Raw genomic sequence first — 18,418 nt, forward strand, 5'->3', positions numbered from 1 at the left:
GCCTTCTGATGCTTCTACCTGAATAATTTAACAGGCATTCGGAATTGCTAGCATGTCCCAAGCTGAATTCTGGATTTCCACCCTCAGTTAAGCCCTCACCCCCTGGCTTTAAATGCCACTCTGGGGACTATTTTGCTCAGATACAATTCCCAAATGTTGAGACTAGCATGTCAGGACAGATCCAGCATCTCAGCACTGAGGAGATGAGTTCAAAGTCATCCTCAGCTGCCTGGGATACATGACATTTCCTGCCAGAAAAACATAAATAAAGTCTGGTGTGGTTGTGCATGCTTTTAATCCCAGCACTTGGGAGGCTGAAGCAGGCGGATCTGTGTGAGTTCAGGGCCAGCCTGGTATATGTATATAGTGAGTTCCAGGCTAATCAAGGCTCCATAGTGAGGCCCTTCTCAAAACCAAACAATCAACCAACTGACCAACCAACCAACCAACCAAACAGCAAAACAAAACAACCCAAATGCCAAGAGTCAAGGCTTGGATCAAAGCATCTTTGTTTATTTATTTTTTTATTTTAATATTTTTTTGTGTGTGGGGGGCCAGAGTTTCCTTAACAGTTAAGAACACTTGTTGCTCTTTCGGAGGACCTAGGGTTTATTCCCAGCACCTAGTAGTGTTTCACAACCATATGGAACTTCGGTCCCAGGGGTTCTGATGCCCTCTTCTGACATCTAAAGGCACCAGGCACATGCATGTTGCACACACAACTTGCAGGCCAAACACTCATACACATAAAATAATAAAATAAAAAAGCTGAAAAAAATGAATGTGGATGGGTGTGTCTGCCAATATGCAAATGGGCCACGCCACATATGTGCCAGTGTCAACAAAATACAGTAGAGGGCATTGGGTTCCCTGGAACCAGAATTACAGGAGGTTATAAGTCGCTCAGCGTGGGTGCTGTGAACTGAACCCAGGGCCTCTGCAAGAGCAGCCAGCCCTCTTAACTGCTGAGCCATCTCTCCAGCCCACATTTCTACTTTTGCTCACGTTAATTCTTCAGCAAAACCCAAGGCATCTACCTTCAGCATAGAGTCTAAAGCCACCTAACTGGCAAGGCCTCTTCCCTCTTCTCTGGTTTAATTTTGCCACCTGTCTTTGTAAGTGAGGTTATATTGAAACATCAGCGTGCCCATTCACGTACTCATTGTCCAGCACCGCTTTTGTAGCGCAACAGCGAGCCGAGCTGTTGGTAGCGGAGAGCGGAGTTCACAATAGACTCTTCTTTCTGGTTCTTTACCGAAGACTTTACTGTCTCCTGATGTGGAAAGGCTGGGAACGGCGATCAAAGATGTCAACTCTCGCACCCTGGGACCTATGAATGCCATTTTACTTGAAAAATAGCTCTTTGTAGAAATGATTAATGCTCTTGAGATGGGGGAGTTGTCTGAATTATCTTGATGGGTCCTGAGTGCCATTCTCTGTAGCTCAATTGTTAAAGTACCTGTCTAACACAACATAGCTCTAGGTCGAACCACAGCACCAATTAAAAGGGTTTAGTGATGTGCAAACATGGACCAACCCTTGGCTACATGAGATCTTGTCTAAAAAAAAAAAAAAAAAAAGCTAGGCAAAGAGCGATCCTGGAGTTGGTACAAACAGAAGGGCAATGTAAAGACAGGAGAGAGAGAGAGAGAGAGAGAGAGAGAGAGAGAGAGAGAGAGAGAGAGAGAGAGAGAGAGAGAGAAAGAGAGAGAGGATTGTAGGGTCTTCAGAAAGAGTAAGACCTTGGGGCTGCCAACCTTGTGATTTTTGGTCCAGCGGAACTGATTCCGGATTCTGGTTTCTAGAATTGTAACTGAACACACTTCTGTTGTTTTAAGACATGAAGGTAAGTTGTTAGCACAGCTCTGGGAAGATGATAGCCCCTGTGGATGCCACCCCTGAGGCAGAGGTCTGTCATCATTTCCTACCTGGTTTCTCTGTGTCTGGCATGGAGGTGCAGTCTCCACTTGGCTGGAGAAGGATCCTTCCAAAGCACCAGCAAGATAATACCCTGAGCTCAAGACCTATCCCCTGCTGGCTTCCTAGAACCTTCAGAATAAAATCCAATATCCCCACAGAGAGGTGCTTGTTCTTTGGCCTGGTTTCAGCTTGCTCCCTGGCTCCACATCCCAACACTCTTTGTACATGGCCTCACTGTGGGACTTATAAACACACAGATGCCCTGGGGTTTTTGAACTTGCTGGTTCCTCTGTCTAAAACATCATCCCAACCACTCCAGAACTGCTATTCTTGTTTCCTACAGGATTCAGAGAGAACTTCTATGACCTACTTTCTCCAAAACAAAAACAAAAATAAAAATAAAAACCAAACCAAAGCAAACAGCAACACAAACCCCACTTTCTCAATAGTACGTAGCATCTTTCAATTGCTACCTTCAAACTCATACAGTATGTTTATTATCTGTCTTTCAATGTCCCCTCCAGCATGGCAGGCATTTAGCATGTTTTGTTGAATCCCCAATCACAGGGAACTGATATCTAGTATGTCATAAGTGCCCGTAAACACGGATGTACAAGGTAAATAAATTTAAACCATATCAAATGAAGGACACTCAGCTTATTTCTGCCCCATTTTCAAAGGTAACTGTAGGGAATATATTCTTTGCTGTTGTTTTTTGGATTTATTTACTTTTATTTTATGTGTTTGAGTGTTTGCTTGTCTGTACATGGGTACGCATGTATGTACGTATGTACGTATGTATGTATGTATATGCACATGTATGCCTAGTGCCCAAGGAGGCCGGAAGAGGGCACTAGACCCTCTAGGACTGGAGCAGCAGCTGGCTGTGGGCCACATATGGATGCTGGGAACTGAATCTGGGTTCCCCAGAGCAGGGAGTGTTCGTCAGCTCTGAGTTAACTCCTGGACCCTTTGTTGTTTGGAAACCCTTTAGGTTCTCACAGGAATATCCATGTGCAGACAAGAACAGCGAGAAAGTATACGTTAGGACCAGTGGTTTATTTTTTAATCATTCGAGCTGGAGACCTTTCAGTTGGTAGATAATGGTTTAACTCTGTTGCAGAGATGGCTACATGATAGCCCATGGATTAATATTTAAAGAAAAATAAATTTTTCTCTTTATTTGAAAATGAAAAGGCTCGGGCTGGGAACATGCCCCCGTGTGCAAACATGAGGACCTTGGTTTGAATCTCTAGTACTCGTGTAAAGAGTGGTACATGGCTGGACTTGCCTGCAATCCTAGCATTGGGGGGCAGGGACAGGATTCCTAGAGCACACTGGCCAGCCAGCCTAGTTGAAGCAGCAAGCTTTAGGGAAGGGAAGGATTCTGCCTTGAGGCAATAGGCAGGGGGGGGGTGGGTGGGAGAGAGAGAGAGAGAGAGAGAGAGAGAGAGAGAGAGAGCGAGAGCGCACATGCTCACAAGAGAGCATAAACAACCACATTCCCACATCCTTCCTTCCTCTCTCCACAACAAACCCCCCAAATTTAACACCCCCCCAAACAAACACAAATGGAAATCCAAAATAAAACGAATCAAGAACAAAAGAAGGCCAGACAATGAGATACTTCTGGGCCCTTCTTATTCTCTCCTGTAGAAGTGTGTGTCTTGTGGATGAGCCTCCATGGCCACCCAGCAAGACAGTACTGGCACACCAAAAGCTTTTATTTTAGTTTTCTTTTGCTGCGTTTTTTGGGGGTGGGGTGGGCGGTTGGGTGCATGTACTCGCGGAGGCCAGATGTCAACCTTCTTCTTCAGGAGCTGTCCACCTTGTTTTTTGAGACAGGACCTTTCGGGGTTCTGAGGCTAGGCTGTTAGCCTCAGTAAGCCTCGCTGGTCTGCCCGTCTGCCTCCCGAATGACATGGTGGCATTACCATCCATGCTGGGTTTTTATTGGATTCTGGGTTCTCATGCTTTTGTGAAAAACACTTTTCCAACTTAAGTGACCTCGCAGCTTTTTTTTTTCCTATTTGGGATGACAGAGTCTCCCTAGCTCAGGTTGCCCTTGAATGTGTGATCCTCCTGCGGCTGCTTCTGTCCTCTGGTTTGCAGGTGTTTGCCGCCACTCCTACTGTAGTCCAGGTGTCTGGAAGGTGATTTCGGTGTGTTTGTTTTGCAGCGTCTTGCAGTGTAGTCTCAGCTGACTTCCAGCTGTTTGTGTTGATTCCCAGTCTCAGCCTTGGAAGTGCTGGTATAACCGGTATGAACTTCCCTGCCAGGATTTTGACAGGTGACTTTCTTGTCACATCTAAGTGGCTTTTCTTTGGAAAACTGAGTATAGGAATGAGCTACATTTGGAAGCACTGGGTGTGTCTTAGGAGCTCTCTGGATGACTCAGGGGCCACCACTGGTGGTCTGGGGTTACTTACAGATCTTACATCTTTGTCAAATGCCGGGAGCCACCCTACGAGACAATGGAAGTGTAAGGATGCTGTGCAGATGTTAATGTCCCCTTGTCCCCTTCCTCTAATCATTGCTGCCTCTCAGCCCTTTCTCTGTAGCCGTAAGGGACTCAGCTGCTCTCTCCCTGGGTCTGAAGCAGAGGTACAAATCCTGGTTTCCTACAACTATTGACTTTGGAAATTGTGAAACTCAGCCAGGTGTAGTGGTGTATGCTTGTCATTTCAGTGAGAGTTCAAGGCCAGCCTCAGCTACATAGTGAATCTGAGGTTACCCTGCCTGAGTGGTCCTCACTTGGAGCCCCTCCCACTCTTGAGAGTTCTTTCTCACATTTTCTTAATTACCCTACAGACCATCACATCCGCAGCCTTGAGAAGGACAGGAAGATGGGCTGGGGGTGAAAGAGAATGTCCAGAGAAAAACAGGATTGATTGTCAAAATAACATCTGAAGGTGAGATACATTCCTACTAAGATGGAACTCCACGGAGGGCTCTGGGGAGGGCATTTAGGGTGTTTTACTCAAGGTCTTATAACCACAGCTATTGTTTAGGTAACTTTTCCTGAAACCCAGTGACTAACTTTCATGTTGTTCTCTGTTTTAATTGCTCAGAGAAAAATGAAGCTGCCCGAAGTGGTCTGGTAGTCCTGGTCCCCTTTCAGTAAATACTGACCAAATGTACCAAATGACCCACCTCAAAATCCCAACAGGTTTCCGGTTCCATAGGTCTGGTCTCAGATTACTTTCTGTGCTTAAAATGTCCACCTCAGGGCTGTGTGCACTCTTAACTGAAAGCTATCATCATCATTATTTTATGTGCTTGTTTTGTCTGCATGTTTGTTTGTGCACTTTGTGCCTAGTGTCCTTTACGTCTCCCAGACTTGGGTTGTAGATGGTTATAAGTCACCCTGTGAATGCTGGCAACTGAACCCAGGTCCTCTGCAAGAGCAAAAAGTGGTCTTAACTGCTCAGCCATCTCTCCAGCCCCAGGCTCACCTTCTGCCTCAGCCTCCCTAGAGTTGGGATTGTAAGAATGAGCTACCACACCAAGTCTGGAACCTATGTTTTCATTAAGATGTTAACCTTAATTATAAAAGCAATGTAATTAACTATATTGTGGCTGTATTATAGAAAATAGAGACAGTAAGGTAAATTCCATTTCTTGAACATATGCATCACTCCTTTATAAAGTGCAGTGTGCGCTCTTTTTCTCTGTGTGCCGTGTGTGCGTGCTCATTCTGTGTGCCGTAGTGTGCGCTCTTTCTCTCTGTGTGCCGTAGTGCGCGCTCATTCTCTCTGTGTGCCGTAGTGCGCGCTCATTCTCTCTGTGTGCCGTGGTGTGTGCTCATTCTCTCTGTGTACCATAGTGTGCGCGCTCATTCTGTGTGCCATAGTGTGTGCTCTTTCTGTGTGCCGTGTGCGCGCGCTCATTCTCTCCGTGTGCCGTAGTGTGCACGCTCATTGTCTGTGTGCTGTAGTGTGCGCCCTCATTCTGTCTGTGTGCCGTAGTATGCGCTCTTTCTGTGTGCCGTGTGTGCGCGCTCATTCTCTCTGTGTGCCCTAGTGTGCACCCTCATTCTCTCCGTGTGCCGCAGTGCGCGCACTCATTCTGTCCGTGTGCCATAGTGTGTGTGCTCATTCTGTGTGCTGTGGTGTGCACGCTCATTCTCTCTGTGTGCCGTAGTGTGCGCGCTCATTCTCTCTGTGTGCCACTCTCTTTTGAGAAAGACTGTGTAACTGGAGGTGACCTTGACTTGTCTCTGACCCTTCTGTCTCCACCTCTTGACTGTTGGAGCTCTTTGCCTGTGCCACCATGCTTGGTTTATTTGGTGCTGGGAAGGATCTAAAGCTTCATGAATGCTAGGCAAAGCGCTCTCCCATCCGAGCCACATCCTTAGCCTTCAAAGGCAGTATTTTCTACCATTCTATTCTATTTATAAATGAACACCAAAATCTTGAGTATCTGTCATAGCTTCAGCAATGGGTGAGTTTGTCCATTTTGACACGTGACTTGTGGTAATATTTCATTTGTATTTTAATAAATAAAGCTTGTCTGAATATCACAGAGTAAGACAGCCCCACTGGTTAGCACCAGGCAGTGGTGACACACACCTTTAATTCCAGTAGCCACACTAGATTGCCATAGAAACCCAGCGGTAGTGAGTGGTGCACCCCTTTATTCCCAGCCCTAGAAGGAATATTAGATGGGAGGAGACAGCTCTCGGAAACGGTCAGGATCGTCATTTCAGACTGAGGTCGAGGTAAGAGCCAGTGATTGGCTGGTTTGGTTTTTTGACCTTCAGGTTGAACTCCCAAATCTGACTCTGGGTTTTTATTAATCCCGCTGCAGTGGCTAGTGAAGTGCTCCACACAGCTCATCTGCTAAACAGCCAAGCTTTGCACTTTGGGATGGGCCCACTTTTTTTTTTTTCTTAAAAGAACTTATTTTTAAGTTAAGTGTGTATATACGAGGGAGGTGCACATGAGTGCCCGTGGTCGTGAAACTGGATTCACTGGCAGTTGTGGTCTGCCAGGTGGAGGTGCCAGGAACAGACTGCTGTCCTCTGAAGGAGCAGTGGTACTTCTAACTGTTGAGCCATCTCCCCAGCCTCCATTGCTCACCTTTTTTTTTTGTTGTTGTTACATCTTCTTACTTCAAGCACTTCCCTACCTGAGGTTATTTCCTTAGAACAGATTCTCAGAAATGAGATTCCCAGGTCAAAAGACATAGATATTTTTATGGCTTTTAATACATACCGTGAAATTGCTTTTTGAAAGGGTTATACTAATTTACAACGCCACCAGCGTTTCCAGAGGCAACACAGGTGCTATTAAGAATGCTAATCGATAAAATACTGTACCCTAGTTGTTAAAATTTCGCCTTTTTTGAGGCTCATAAAATTAAAGTTTGTTGAAGAATGAGTATACAATACAAAACATTCTTTTGGGATATCTTTATTTTTGGAACAACCTAAGCAATTCTCCGCGGTGAACAACAGAAAAAGAACACATGTTGTTAGGATTGGCACAGACTGGCTTTGACGATCAATCCTAACGCCAAAAACACTCGATCGACTTTTCAGTGCTTCTGCTAACAGCAAACAGGGAAAAAAATGTTGAGGAATCAAGCGGTGCAAGTTTACAGAGAAATCTGGAGCTCGGCTGCCTTTCATTAAACTGCGTTCCCTTGGGTACGCGTGCAGAATTCCTGCACTCTGCCCCTTTCCTCCCTCCTTCCATCCTTTGCTCTTTCTTTTCGGGCCACGTGCAGAACCCCTGAATTTCTGTGGAGAAGGCGCAGCAGCACTTTGCAGCTCTCCTGCCCCGGGTTTGCGAATCCACCCGGTGTGGCCCTACTTCCAGGAGAATCCGGCTCATGTGCGGCGAGCCCGGGAGGGACTGTCTAGGCTAGCCGAGGTCGAGCGTTCCGAGCCCTGAATCCGCGACTGCAGCTTGGGACAGGCACCTATGACTCATCGGCTCCGCCGGTCACATGGACAACGTGACCAAAATAAAGTTTCAGTATTTTAAGCCGCTAGAAAAGGGGACAGAGAAACGCGAGGCGGGCGGGAGCGTAGGGCTGCCGCGGGGACGCAACGCCGGCCAGGGGGTGGGGACCGGAGGCCAGAAAGGGGCGGGGCCTGTTGGAGGGGCGGAGCCTGATGGGAGGCGCGCCCCTCCCCCGCGGCGGGCAGCGACGCCCGGACTCCCGTCCGAAGGGTTCGGGGACACCGCGAGCACGCCTCGGCGCCTCGCGTCCTGTCCCCTAGAACCGCCCCCCGCCAGCGCCGCAAGCTGCGGGATCCCGGAGATCCGGCGTGTCCTCCACAGACACCGGGACCCCCACGCGCCGGCAGCGGCTTCCCCGGGAACGTCCTTCAGCTCCGGGAGCACGCGGGAAAAGCCCCAGCACGCCAATGAGCGAGCGCCTTCCTCATGACGGTCACGCTGGGGGGCGGGGCTTCCCACAGCCGTTCCCGAGTTCCGGGAACCCCCTTTGATTGGTCTGGACGGCTTGGGAAACACTGCTGTGACGCCCAATCAAAACACTACGTCTCGGCCTCGAGGAAATATTCCGTGTCAGGCTTGTCCTGATTGGGCCGCGCTTGTGGGCTCTGGCCACTAGGAAGCTTTGTTTAGATCTGGAGGGCGGGTTTTCCTGGGAGTGGGTGGGGAGGGGGCGTTGACTCCAGACCAATCACATTAGTCGGTGCGGTGGTGCTCAGCCAATGAACTGGGTGGATAGGACGCTCCTCCCGGAGAGTAGTGAGACCCCTGATGCAGCCTGATTGGTCACAAGAGCCGTGACTGGCAGTCTCACTACCCAATGGGCGCTGTGCGTGGGCCGCGGGGCGGGGCCAGGGCGGGTGCGCGGCGGCGGCGGGGTGGCTGGGCCGGCGGCGGCGGCGGTACGAGGCGCGCGCTCGGGGTCCCGGTCGCGAGGAGGAGGAGGATGTGGCGCGCGGAGGGGAAATGGCTGCCGAAAACAAGCCGGAAGGTGAGAGCCGGAGCGCGAGGGCCCGGGGCTGTCAGGGTGGCGGAGGCACGGCGGCCCGGGGCCGCGCCGGACATCCCGGGCATCGGCGGCGCGGGGCGCGAGCGCGGGGGCGCGGCGGGCGCGGGGAGGGCGCCGGCAGGGTGGGGGGGGGCGGAGCGCGGCCGAGTCCTGAGGTGACTCGCGGGCCGGCCAAGCGCGGCGCCCCGCACCCAGCCCCGGGGGCGGCAGGCCGGGGCGGGGGGCGCGCGGGGCGGGGGCCGGGCCCAGGGAGGAGGAGGAGGAGGAGCCGCGGCACCTCCCGCACCCGGCCCGGGGCATTCCCGCCGCGCCGGCCAGGACGTGAGGGGGCCGCGGGGAGGAAAGTTTCCTGGGCCGCGGGGTCTCGCGGTCATCCGTGCCGGCGACCGTGGCGGCGTCAGGGCCGGACGTTCCCCTCCACAGCCCCCCTCGGGCCGCGAGGCGCCTCCTAGCGCCGGCGTGGGGGGTGTCCCCGCGCGGGTCCCCGCCAGGGGGCCCCCCTCGTGCCGAGCGCCCCTCGGCTGAGGCCCCGGGCGACCCCTCCCCCAGCAGGGCCGGGGGCCTCGTGCGGCCTCCCCGCCCCTCACGGCGTGCTCTTCCACTCTTGCCCTTGCACCCTCACTGCTGAGAGGGTGGGGTCTCCACACTGCCTTGCCCTTTACCTTCGGTGACCCCGATCCTCGTCGAGCACGGAGGGTTCGGTGCGAGCCTGTCCCCCTTTTCCGGGGACTCTCGTGGGGCCGCGGAGCCTCGGCACGCCGGGTTTACCCTTCTTCGCCAGGACAAGGGGACTCGGGCTTACCCATGCTCTTCTTTCTTCTTTGCTCGCCCAGTGGCTCGCGGGGCCCTGTGCAGCCCTGAAGTCATTCTCCATAGGAAGGCAGACACTTTTTCCAGATCTCCACTCTCCGCACACTTTCCTGGGTTAGGGTGAGCTCATTTCCTGAATATCCTTCGAGTTGCCCTCTTTCTTGTGGGGAAAACCGGACGCTCCAGTGCTCCTCTCCTCCGCTGTCTGCCTCTCTCCTTGGAGTTCCCTGTCTGGGCCAGGGTGGGCGCCCCAGTAAGATGTAGGGCAGCCAGGGCTTCCGATGTGTCTACCACTTGAGTGATAAGAAACCTCAGCGATTACTCCTTTCTCGAAGGAAAACAAGGATCTATAGCTTCCCAGTTCACTTTTGGATCTTAGGGGGCACCCTTCACCAATTAACACTACCCCACTGGGAGAAGGGTCATATGCCCTTGAATTTTGTGTTCTGATACCTGTTTTCTGAGCAGTAAGAACCATACTTTATGCGTCCCACTCAAGAAGTCTTTAAATCTTTCTTGGAAATAAACTTCCCAGCCCCCCCCCTTTTTTTTGAGAGAACTCATATCCTTATGGCTTCTGTTTCCCAGTCAGCCATATTTAGTGAGCCTGTTACCTTGACTTTTTCTAATTTTCTCAAATTGTATTCATGTTGGCTGGGTAAGGAGAAGCCATATGCCTTTCTATCCAGAATAGGGAGCATAGACACCCTTGTCGCCCACATGCCATTTGAGAAGAGGTAGCTTGTGTGCTCCTTGTGGTACCAGAACCTTCCTTTGCCCTGGTATGTCTCTAGTGGGATCAAAACATTTCTTTGGATCTTGTACCTTTCAGGCAAAGGGGAAATGTCTCTCTTTTTTGCTGTTTTGGTTCTCTTTGGCATCACGGAGCTTGTGATGCCCTGCACAGTTGTTGAAGACGCAAACCACTTGGTACATACATGCAGTCACATTCGTACATGGAGAGAGGAAGTTTGAAGGGTCAGGTGAAAGCTCTTTGCTCAGTGTGTGTGTGAACTGTTAACATGCAAGCTTGTGTATTTATATATACATATCCAAATATGTTGTTGGTGACTTCAGGCTTAGAAGAATCAGAAGTATCGTTGATAAATTCCATTTCTTACCACTCCTTCATTTGTCATTTGTATTGTACTGAATAAGCAGAATGCCACCCAGGGCAGTCACCACATCTCCCCTGTGTGGAGAGTGCTTGCCGATAAGTGTCCCAGACTTTTCCATTTGGAATCTAGGGATGGTATTCTCGGCTTGATCCTATGGGGAGTAAAAGTTGTTGTTGATTTTTTTCTTTTTAAACTGCAGTATAGGAGAAAGATTTCCCGTGTTTTGGGAAAACGATAGGAAGTGGAGAAAAAGCTGCTTTTCCCTAATAGAACTGGGAACTGATGTCCTCAAGTATGTCCCTGTTGTATTTCAGCCAATGAAGTGAGAGACGCCATGAAATTAGGAAAAGGTACCTTTGGAAAAGTGCTTGCCACTTCCTGGGAAGGTGGCAGGGTTTTTCCATGTTCTTCTCTCTGGGGCTGGTGAGTGTTGAGAGTTCAGCAGCTCTGGCTCTGTTCAGGTGCCTCACTGCTCTGTCTCTTGCAATTCCCTCAGCAGTTAAGTCTTACTTGTGTGGAGCCTCACCCTGCATCCAGCTCTGTGTGTGTGCACACGTGCCTTTGCACACTTTCCTAGGAAGGGAGCCTTCTACCTTGATTTCCCAAGTAAGGAGATGTCTCAGTTGACTTCTGGTTTTGCTTTTCAGTGTGGTACCCACCGCCAGAAAGTAAAGCTTTTGGTCTGATTTTCCTGGGTGTGTCTGTGTGTCTTCTTCCCCTTTTAGGCTGTTTTCATCCTGTACCTCTTGTTAGCTTAGGGGGCTTGTTTGTTTCTAGGGGTGTAGTGAGCCTTGGAAAAATGAAGAGTGGAATACCTGCTACGTATGTTGGCATAGGTCCAGGAGAGTCATCTTGTTTCTGGTGCTGGCTCTTCTGTGCCCTTCTCCAGGCCACCAACTACCTTTGGGAGTTGTCCTGTCCAGCAGGGTGCCACACATGGGGACTGAGCAAGGTGAGGTAATGAAGGTCTAGCTGCTTGTCAAAGTTGGACGAGCAGGCGCTTATGGTGTGGCTGGGCTCTGGGTAGTTGGGAATCAGTGCTTTTGTCCTGCCCTCTGCTGGGTTTTCTCTTGCAGTTGACCGGGTTACTCTGGTTTCCTTAGTCACTTTGCTTTTTTTTTCCTTTGTATCTTTCTGTGTGAACGTGACTTCCCCTTCCATTTCTCATTCACCAGCATTTTGGGAAGGCCAGATGATCTTTTTCTCTTGTTCCCTTGAAGACCTGACTCACCCTGGTTCTGGGAAATGTTGGGTTTCTACATCTCACCTTTCAGTGGATTCTGCATGTTGACTTGTGCACAGCAACCTCTTCTCAAGGTCAGATGGGGTCAGCTTTCCCTTTTCAAAAGACTAGCATCACTCTTGCTCTTGGAGGTGAGTTTATGTCATATTTAGCCACCTCTTCATTCTTTTCACTTTATCAAAAAATTGAATATTTTGTCTTTTTGAGACAGGTCATGTTTTGTAGCTCAGGCTAGCCTAGAGTTTGTTGTGTACAACAGTTTGGCCTTGAACTTGAGGATAGTCCTCATGCCTCAGCCTTCTGAATGCTGGAGTCATAAGCAGGGGGTGCCATGCCCTGCTCAGTCCCATTTTTTGATGCTTTAGTTTTTAGGCCCTGGTGATTTTGGCTTTTCCCCCTGAAATGGCCCTTTGGAGAATGAGGATGGAACAGTTTACCTTTGTTTACTAGGTGTTAGTCTGTGTGCTAGACGGATTTGAATTCTTTCTGATCTTGAGGTAGCTACTCTTGAGCCCATTCCCTACACCCTGTTCATGACTTTGGCCCATTCCTTATGTCCTGTTCGTGGCAGCTTGGAGAACATTCCCTTTGCATCTTATGGGAACAGGAATAGAAGAAGGTTCTCACATCCTTGGCCTCCTGCAGTTGTGCCCATTGAGTCTTTAGTGGCATCTTAGTGTCTGCTCTTTTGACATCATTGTCGTGTCTGCTCTCCTTCACTCAGCTATTCACTCTGGAGCCCTTTCCTGGATGTTTGTTGTGTGCAAGGAACTGCAGGGTTTAGTGACTTTTGCCTGAGACCATAGTGGATCTTGTTAGCCTTTTTTTTTTTAATAAATGACACGTTACTTTATACTTGACTTCAATAAAGTTTTATAAACTTTTCTGAATTTTAATTTTTGTGTGTTGTAATCTTACAAAAAAAACTTCAATAATGTGCATTCCTGTGGAGCTTTCCCCTTCCATCCTGGAGGAATAGGGGTGGTGAAGAGGTTAGAGGGTTTACTGGGAGAGGTGTTTTGCAGCTTTTCTCTAGGTTGTGGGGTTTGTGTTTGTGTGTGTGTGTGCACATATAAGAAAATAGTCACTCTTAATGTGACTGTCTAGGTATAACTTTTAGGTAATTTAGATATGTCATCGGAATGTTTAGTGTACATTAGAACAGCAGCATTGCATACAGGTATTATATGCATGGAACATAGCATTTATACATAACAGATCATTTTTACATAAAGAGCTTTTAGAAAAGCATTCTTTTCTTATGATCTCCTTGGTTCATGTATTAAGCACTGGATAAGACATCACTCTGTTTGCTGTTCAGTTATCTAAATCTAATGCCTAAGTGTGGCCACCACTCCAAGGCCAGAGCCGATACAGTTTCTAGCTTATTATGTGACTTTCGGTTCTTTATGCTGTTTGATAGTACTGTTATTTGTATCTTTTTTTCCTAAAACCTAATTCTTTTTGTGTGCAGATGAGGTATACATCATGATGTTGACATTGATCAAAGTTAATCTGAAGTGTGCTCATTTCAGGTTTTCCCTCCACAGAGGCTGTAGAAGCCATGTCTGTAGCTGTCACTCCTGTGGCAACCCATACAGTCTCTGGATGGCTGTCCCTTTGTCCATTGGTTCTTTTGTGGTGACAAGTGATAATGTATCTCTTTGCATTTCTATATTGCATGGCCCATCTTTAATATTTTGTATCTTATGGAGTCATCATACTTTGCTTATTATTTTGGGCAACTCAGGTTCTACCTCCTTTTCCCCTTCTGTGCCTGTAGACTAGGTGGGTGGCCTGGGATCTAAGTTCCAGCAAGGGGACAGAGGTCTGAGTGAAGTGCTGTCCTTCAGATTACTGAACGTCCCCGTGTAGGATTTTGGGAATTCGTTTTTGCAGAATTAATCTGGCTTTTTTCTGTCTCTGGTTAGATTGCAGTACAATTCTTTGAATATAGTTAATAACTATACCAGTCATTGGGAACTTTTGTTTGCAGAAAGTTGGGCCCCTCTCTTAGAACTCCTCTGCCTCACTCTGTGCTGTGTTGCAATCTGATGTATGGGGTGAGGGTAGAGGTGTTCTTATTCTTTGTCCACCTTACTTTAGGAAGGGGCACTGGCCTGCCTGCCTGCCTGCCTGCCTGCTCACCCTCCTCTCTCTGTTCTGCTCAGGTTTAGGGTCAAGGCTGCCCAGACACAGTCATATCCTTTTGTTTATGCCATTATGGGTGTAGTACTCTGTGGTTGTTAGCATTGCCATTAGAAGATGGAGATGGTCTGCCCCTTTGTAGTATTTGTCATGTGTGAGGATGTGTGTAGACATTCAACAATAGTCTCCTGTTCTCCATAGTAAATACCGCCCATCAGTGTGTTGAGGCACTATTTCCAGGTTCCCTTTCTCTGTTTTGAGAATTACTGCTTGCATGGGTCTCCTGTAAAAACTGGTAATGCTTTTTGAGCATTTTAAAAACCTAGTTCTTGACTTAAAAAGAAATACTATGTACCCCAGCGTGGAGAGACCAGCCAGTCACATTAATCTCCACTTTACACTCTCTTATGGTTGACATAAGATGTAAGGACCAAGGTATAAGGTATCTTTTGTTTTAATGGTTCTTTTGTACTCATCCCAGTGTTCTGCTCATTATTGATATAGTTGCATGTTTTGTTGTACATGAGTCCTTTGCTCATTTAAGTCACTCTGCCCCCATTAGATTGAGCTAGGCCCCTCCCTGAAGCTGTTAGCACAGGGTGACTTTGAAGGAGGTGTCCTGGTCTGGACTGTCTTCTTCCCTCTGTTTTCTACAGGGTAACTTTGCATGTACTGTGTTGTGCCTTGAAAGAAATGCCAAGATGGCAGTTCTTAGAGACAAAGTAAGTGACATTATGTTTTACTTCCTCCTACCAACCAAAATACCTCTCTTTACATCCCCCTCCCCCAGGAACATCCAGAAACAGAAACAGTAACAAAATAATCCCAAACAAAGCAGTGTATCCTGAAGACTAGTTCTGATTGCTCCTGCTGTATTTAGTCTGGCTTTGGTTATGTATTCTGAATGGCCTGTACATCCTTTCTAGCAGACTGTGCAGCATTAGTCCACTTTTCCTCATCAGTTACCACCTACCTAATGCCTTAATTTTTCTACTGTATTCCCACCTAATGTTTGCTGGCAGCAGTTAATTATGGTGTACTCTTAGGAGTTTTACATGTGTTGAGGATGGGGTGGAGACTGCTGTGACAGTGTGGACTCTTTGTCCATGTCAGTTGTACACTGTTGAAAAACCTAGCTAGTGTCTGTCAGGATGGAGAAACTTGGTATGTCAGCCTGTTTAATCTTCATTAGTAAGATTTGTTCCTATGTGATGCTTCCAGAATGCTCTCTTCATCACCATCTTTGTTCTTCCATGTTTCTCTGTCTCTCTCTCTCTCTGGTGGGGGCAAAGTCTCACGTAGCCCAGGCTGGCCTTTAATATCACTGTGTAGTTGAGAATGACCTTGAGCTTCTGATCTGCCAACCAGGTTCTGGGATTGCAGATGTGCATTCATGGTTAGTTCGGAGGTGCTCTTTCAACTGAAAAAAAAAAAAAAAACTCACACCCCTTGTTTCTATTTTTAAAAAATGTATTATAGTTTTCTTTTATCAGGATTGGTTGAGACTGCCAAGAATTATTTCTGAAGTCAGTTAAGTAAGGAATTTCTTTCTTTGTAAATTTAGACTTGGTTTTAGTCCCTTTCTGAAGAGTCTGTTATCCCCTTGATTTTTGAGGCAGTTGAATATCAACCCTTTGGTGGAAAATAAGAAATTGGTATGAAGTTTGAAATCATAGGAAGCACAAAGCTATAAGAGTGATAAAATTAGCAGTTAATGATTAAGAAAACCTTAAGGTAGTAATTGGAAATGTAATTGATACTCTGAAACAGTCGACTGCCTGTTTCCACCACAAAGTTGTTGATGGCCTTGGTGATCTTAAAGTGCGTTTCCCCCCTTTTAGAAAGTACTTGAGATAAAATAGTTTTTAGTGAAGAAAATCTAAAGTTTGGTGGAAGTTCAGCAGAATGGAACATTTCAGAACTAAATTCAAGATAAGAATTTTTATTTTGAATCCACAAGGGGGTAGTGGTGTTCTATCAAAGATGCTTGTAGAAGTTGAGGTGATCTCCAACATTCCAGATCTGTAGATAAAACTGGCATGTTTGCATTTTAACTTAATAAGATCTCCTTTTCAAAATGTTTATTGGCAGAATTGTTTATTGCTTAAATTAAAAAAAATCCATTTTGGTGAATGGCTATTTTAAGCTGTGCAGATGGTTAGTGAGGCTGTCCTTGTTGTCTGTGCTTTGTAGAGGTCACAAGGGCTCTGAGGCCGCTGCTGTTTTCTAAGGATGTAATAATCTTAACATTAGGGATCTAGAATTGGTGCTTTAAGTGTCTTGAATAGAAGGGTTTTAGAAAATTGCATCTAAACTTTACAGAGTTTTTAGTTTAGTATTTCAGTTCTGCCCAAAGATGAAAAATGTGACGTCTCATTTCTAGCTGCTTTAATAGTCCTGAATGAATCAAAGTTTTGTGGTAGTAGTTTACCTTACATCATTCCATAAAAGCATCCTTTCCCTATCATAAAAATCTAAGCAGTTCTGCAGGCTTGTGAGTTTTACTGCTATGTTTAGAATTACTTATGATCAGTGTATGTGGCAGAGCAAGCCAGTCTGCTCTTGTTGCTTTCACATGCTCTTTGTGGATGGTAGGCCACATGATGGGAGAAAGGTTTTTTTTTTTTATATTATTTGTTTATATATGTGTGTGGCTGTGTGTGTATGCATGTAGGTACAAGGGATGTGAGCTGCCTATTGTGGATGCTGGGAACCCCACTTTTGTCCTCTGGAAGAACAGCAAGTGCTCTCCATTGCTAAGCCATCTCTTCAGCCCCAAGTGGGAAAACGGTTAATGATGGGGACGGAGATTAAATCCTGCTTATTTAAACACCTAAACACACACACACACACACACACACACACCCACCCACCCCTTTACAACGTGCTAGTACTAACTCTAATAACCTGAAATAGTTCACTCACTCATAAGCGGTGCTTGTCTGTGCCATATGCATGTCATTTCTGGGCTAAAGCTAAAATGGTTTTTCTGTTGTCCTCTCCCTTCATTCTGAGCACGGAAGAACTGTTTTGTGAACCTTCTTTGCTAAGTGACTTTGGTGATTTAACATTCCAGAAGATAAATGCACACACACTTCCTTGTATCCCCCTGCTCTGAGAGCTGAGCTATGATGTCAGCATTTTCATTCATGAATTTTATGCTTCCATTTTTTGTTTTGTATTCCTAAACTGGCATATTCACAAATCATTTTACCAACAGTCAAGTTCATAAGTCAACCATGAAAGATAGAAGATGAGATGCCACGGTTGTTTTGATACTGCTGTAGTTGCTTCGCTGGTCTGCAGCAGTTCAGTTTGGGTAGGGTTGCTGGCCAGACAGCTTGAGATCTAAGGCAGCAGTTTTAATTAGTTCATGGTTTTTGTGTAGAGCTATGTTGTGAACATATTGATATAAATTTTTTTTTTTTTTTTTTCCTCGAGACAGGGTTTCTCTGGTTTTTGGAGCCTGTCCTGGAACTAGCTCTTGTAGACCAGGCTGGTCTCGAACTCACAGAGATCCGCCTGCCTCTGCCCCCCAAGTGCTGGGATTAAAGGCATGCGCCACTACTGCCCGGCTTGATATAAAATTTTTGTTCTTGCTAGAAGGTTAGAGCGCTTTGCTGTGTTTCCTTTGTTACAAAGGATATTTATTTTGTCATTTGCTGATTTGGAGGATTCTACTTCATTTCAAAGAGGTTAAGCCTGGGGATCAGATTATGTTCCTATTGGAATGCATTTGGATTTCTTTGAGCATTCAGTTACTCTTGAAAAATATCAAATGACTTGATTATTTTTATAGTTTTAACGTTTCTGTCTTTGATATGCTGATGTTGTGGAAGGCATAGCATTCCTTGAATTAGAGTCAGATTTCAGTTCTCTGTGTTGTACACTCATGTAGTTGTGGACTGCAGCTTCTCCTTCAGGGAGGTTACTCCTTGGAATACAGTCTCGGAAAACTCTTATTCGAGTTTTCCTCTGTAGGGCCAAGGTGGAGGCTTCTGGCATTTTTCATGCCTGTGGCTAATAAATGGTTAGCTGTAAACAAGTTAATTTTTTTCTGCTTTCTTGAGTCTTCACTGACTTTCTGAATATTTAATTGCCAAGGACATTTAGAAATAGCAGTGTTACTTTTAGGCAGTACCGTTTTAGCTCAGTTCATGGTTAGAGTTGATGATCAGAACAGCAGTCATTTCTCTTGATACCC

General features: G+C 46.9%; 1 protein-coding gene across 17 annotated transcripts in view; it reads left to right on the top strand.

Annotated features, from left to right (window-relative positions):
* The first annotated feature begins 8,746 nt into the window (after nt 1–8,746).
* The window catches only part of Camta1 (calmodulin binding transcription activator 1), an 820,478-nt gene continuing 810,806 nt past the window's right edge, over nt 8,747–18,418 (top strand). For all 17 annotated transcript variants that reach the window (XR_009058005.1, XR_009058002.1, XR_009057999.1 and 14 more), the window contains exon 1: nt 8,747–8,877. Coding sequence is in view for 10 of the 17 variants with exons in the window: in XM_057784922.1 (XP_057640905.1) it covers nt 8,833–8,877 (45 nt within the window). In the remaining 7 variants the exon portion in view is untranslated. The remainder of the gene's footprint in view (nt 8,878–18,418) is intronic.

Source organism: Chionomys nivalis, chromosome 11, assembly GCF_950005125.1.
Source record: "Chionomys nivalis chromosome 11, mChiNiv1.1, whole genome shotgun sequence".
In the NCBI taxonomy this organism is placed as follows: Eukaryota; Metazoa; Chordata; class Mammalia; order Rodentia; family Cricetidae; genus Chionomys; species Chionomys nivalis.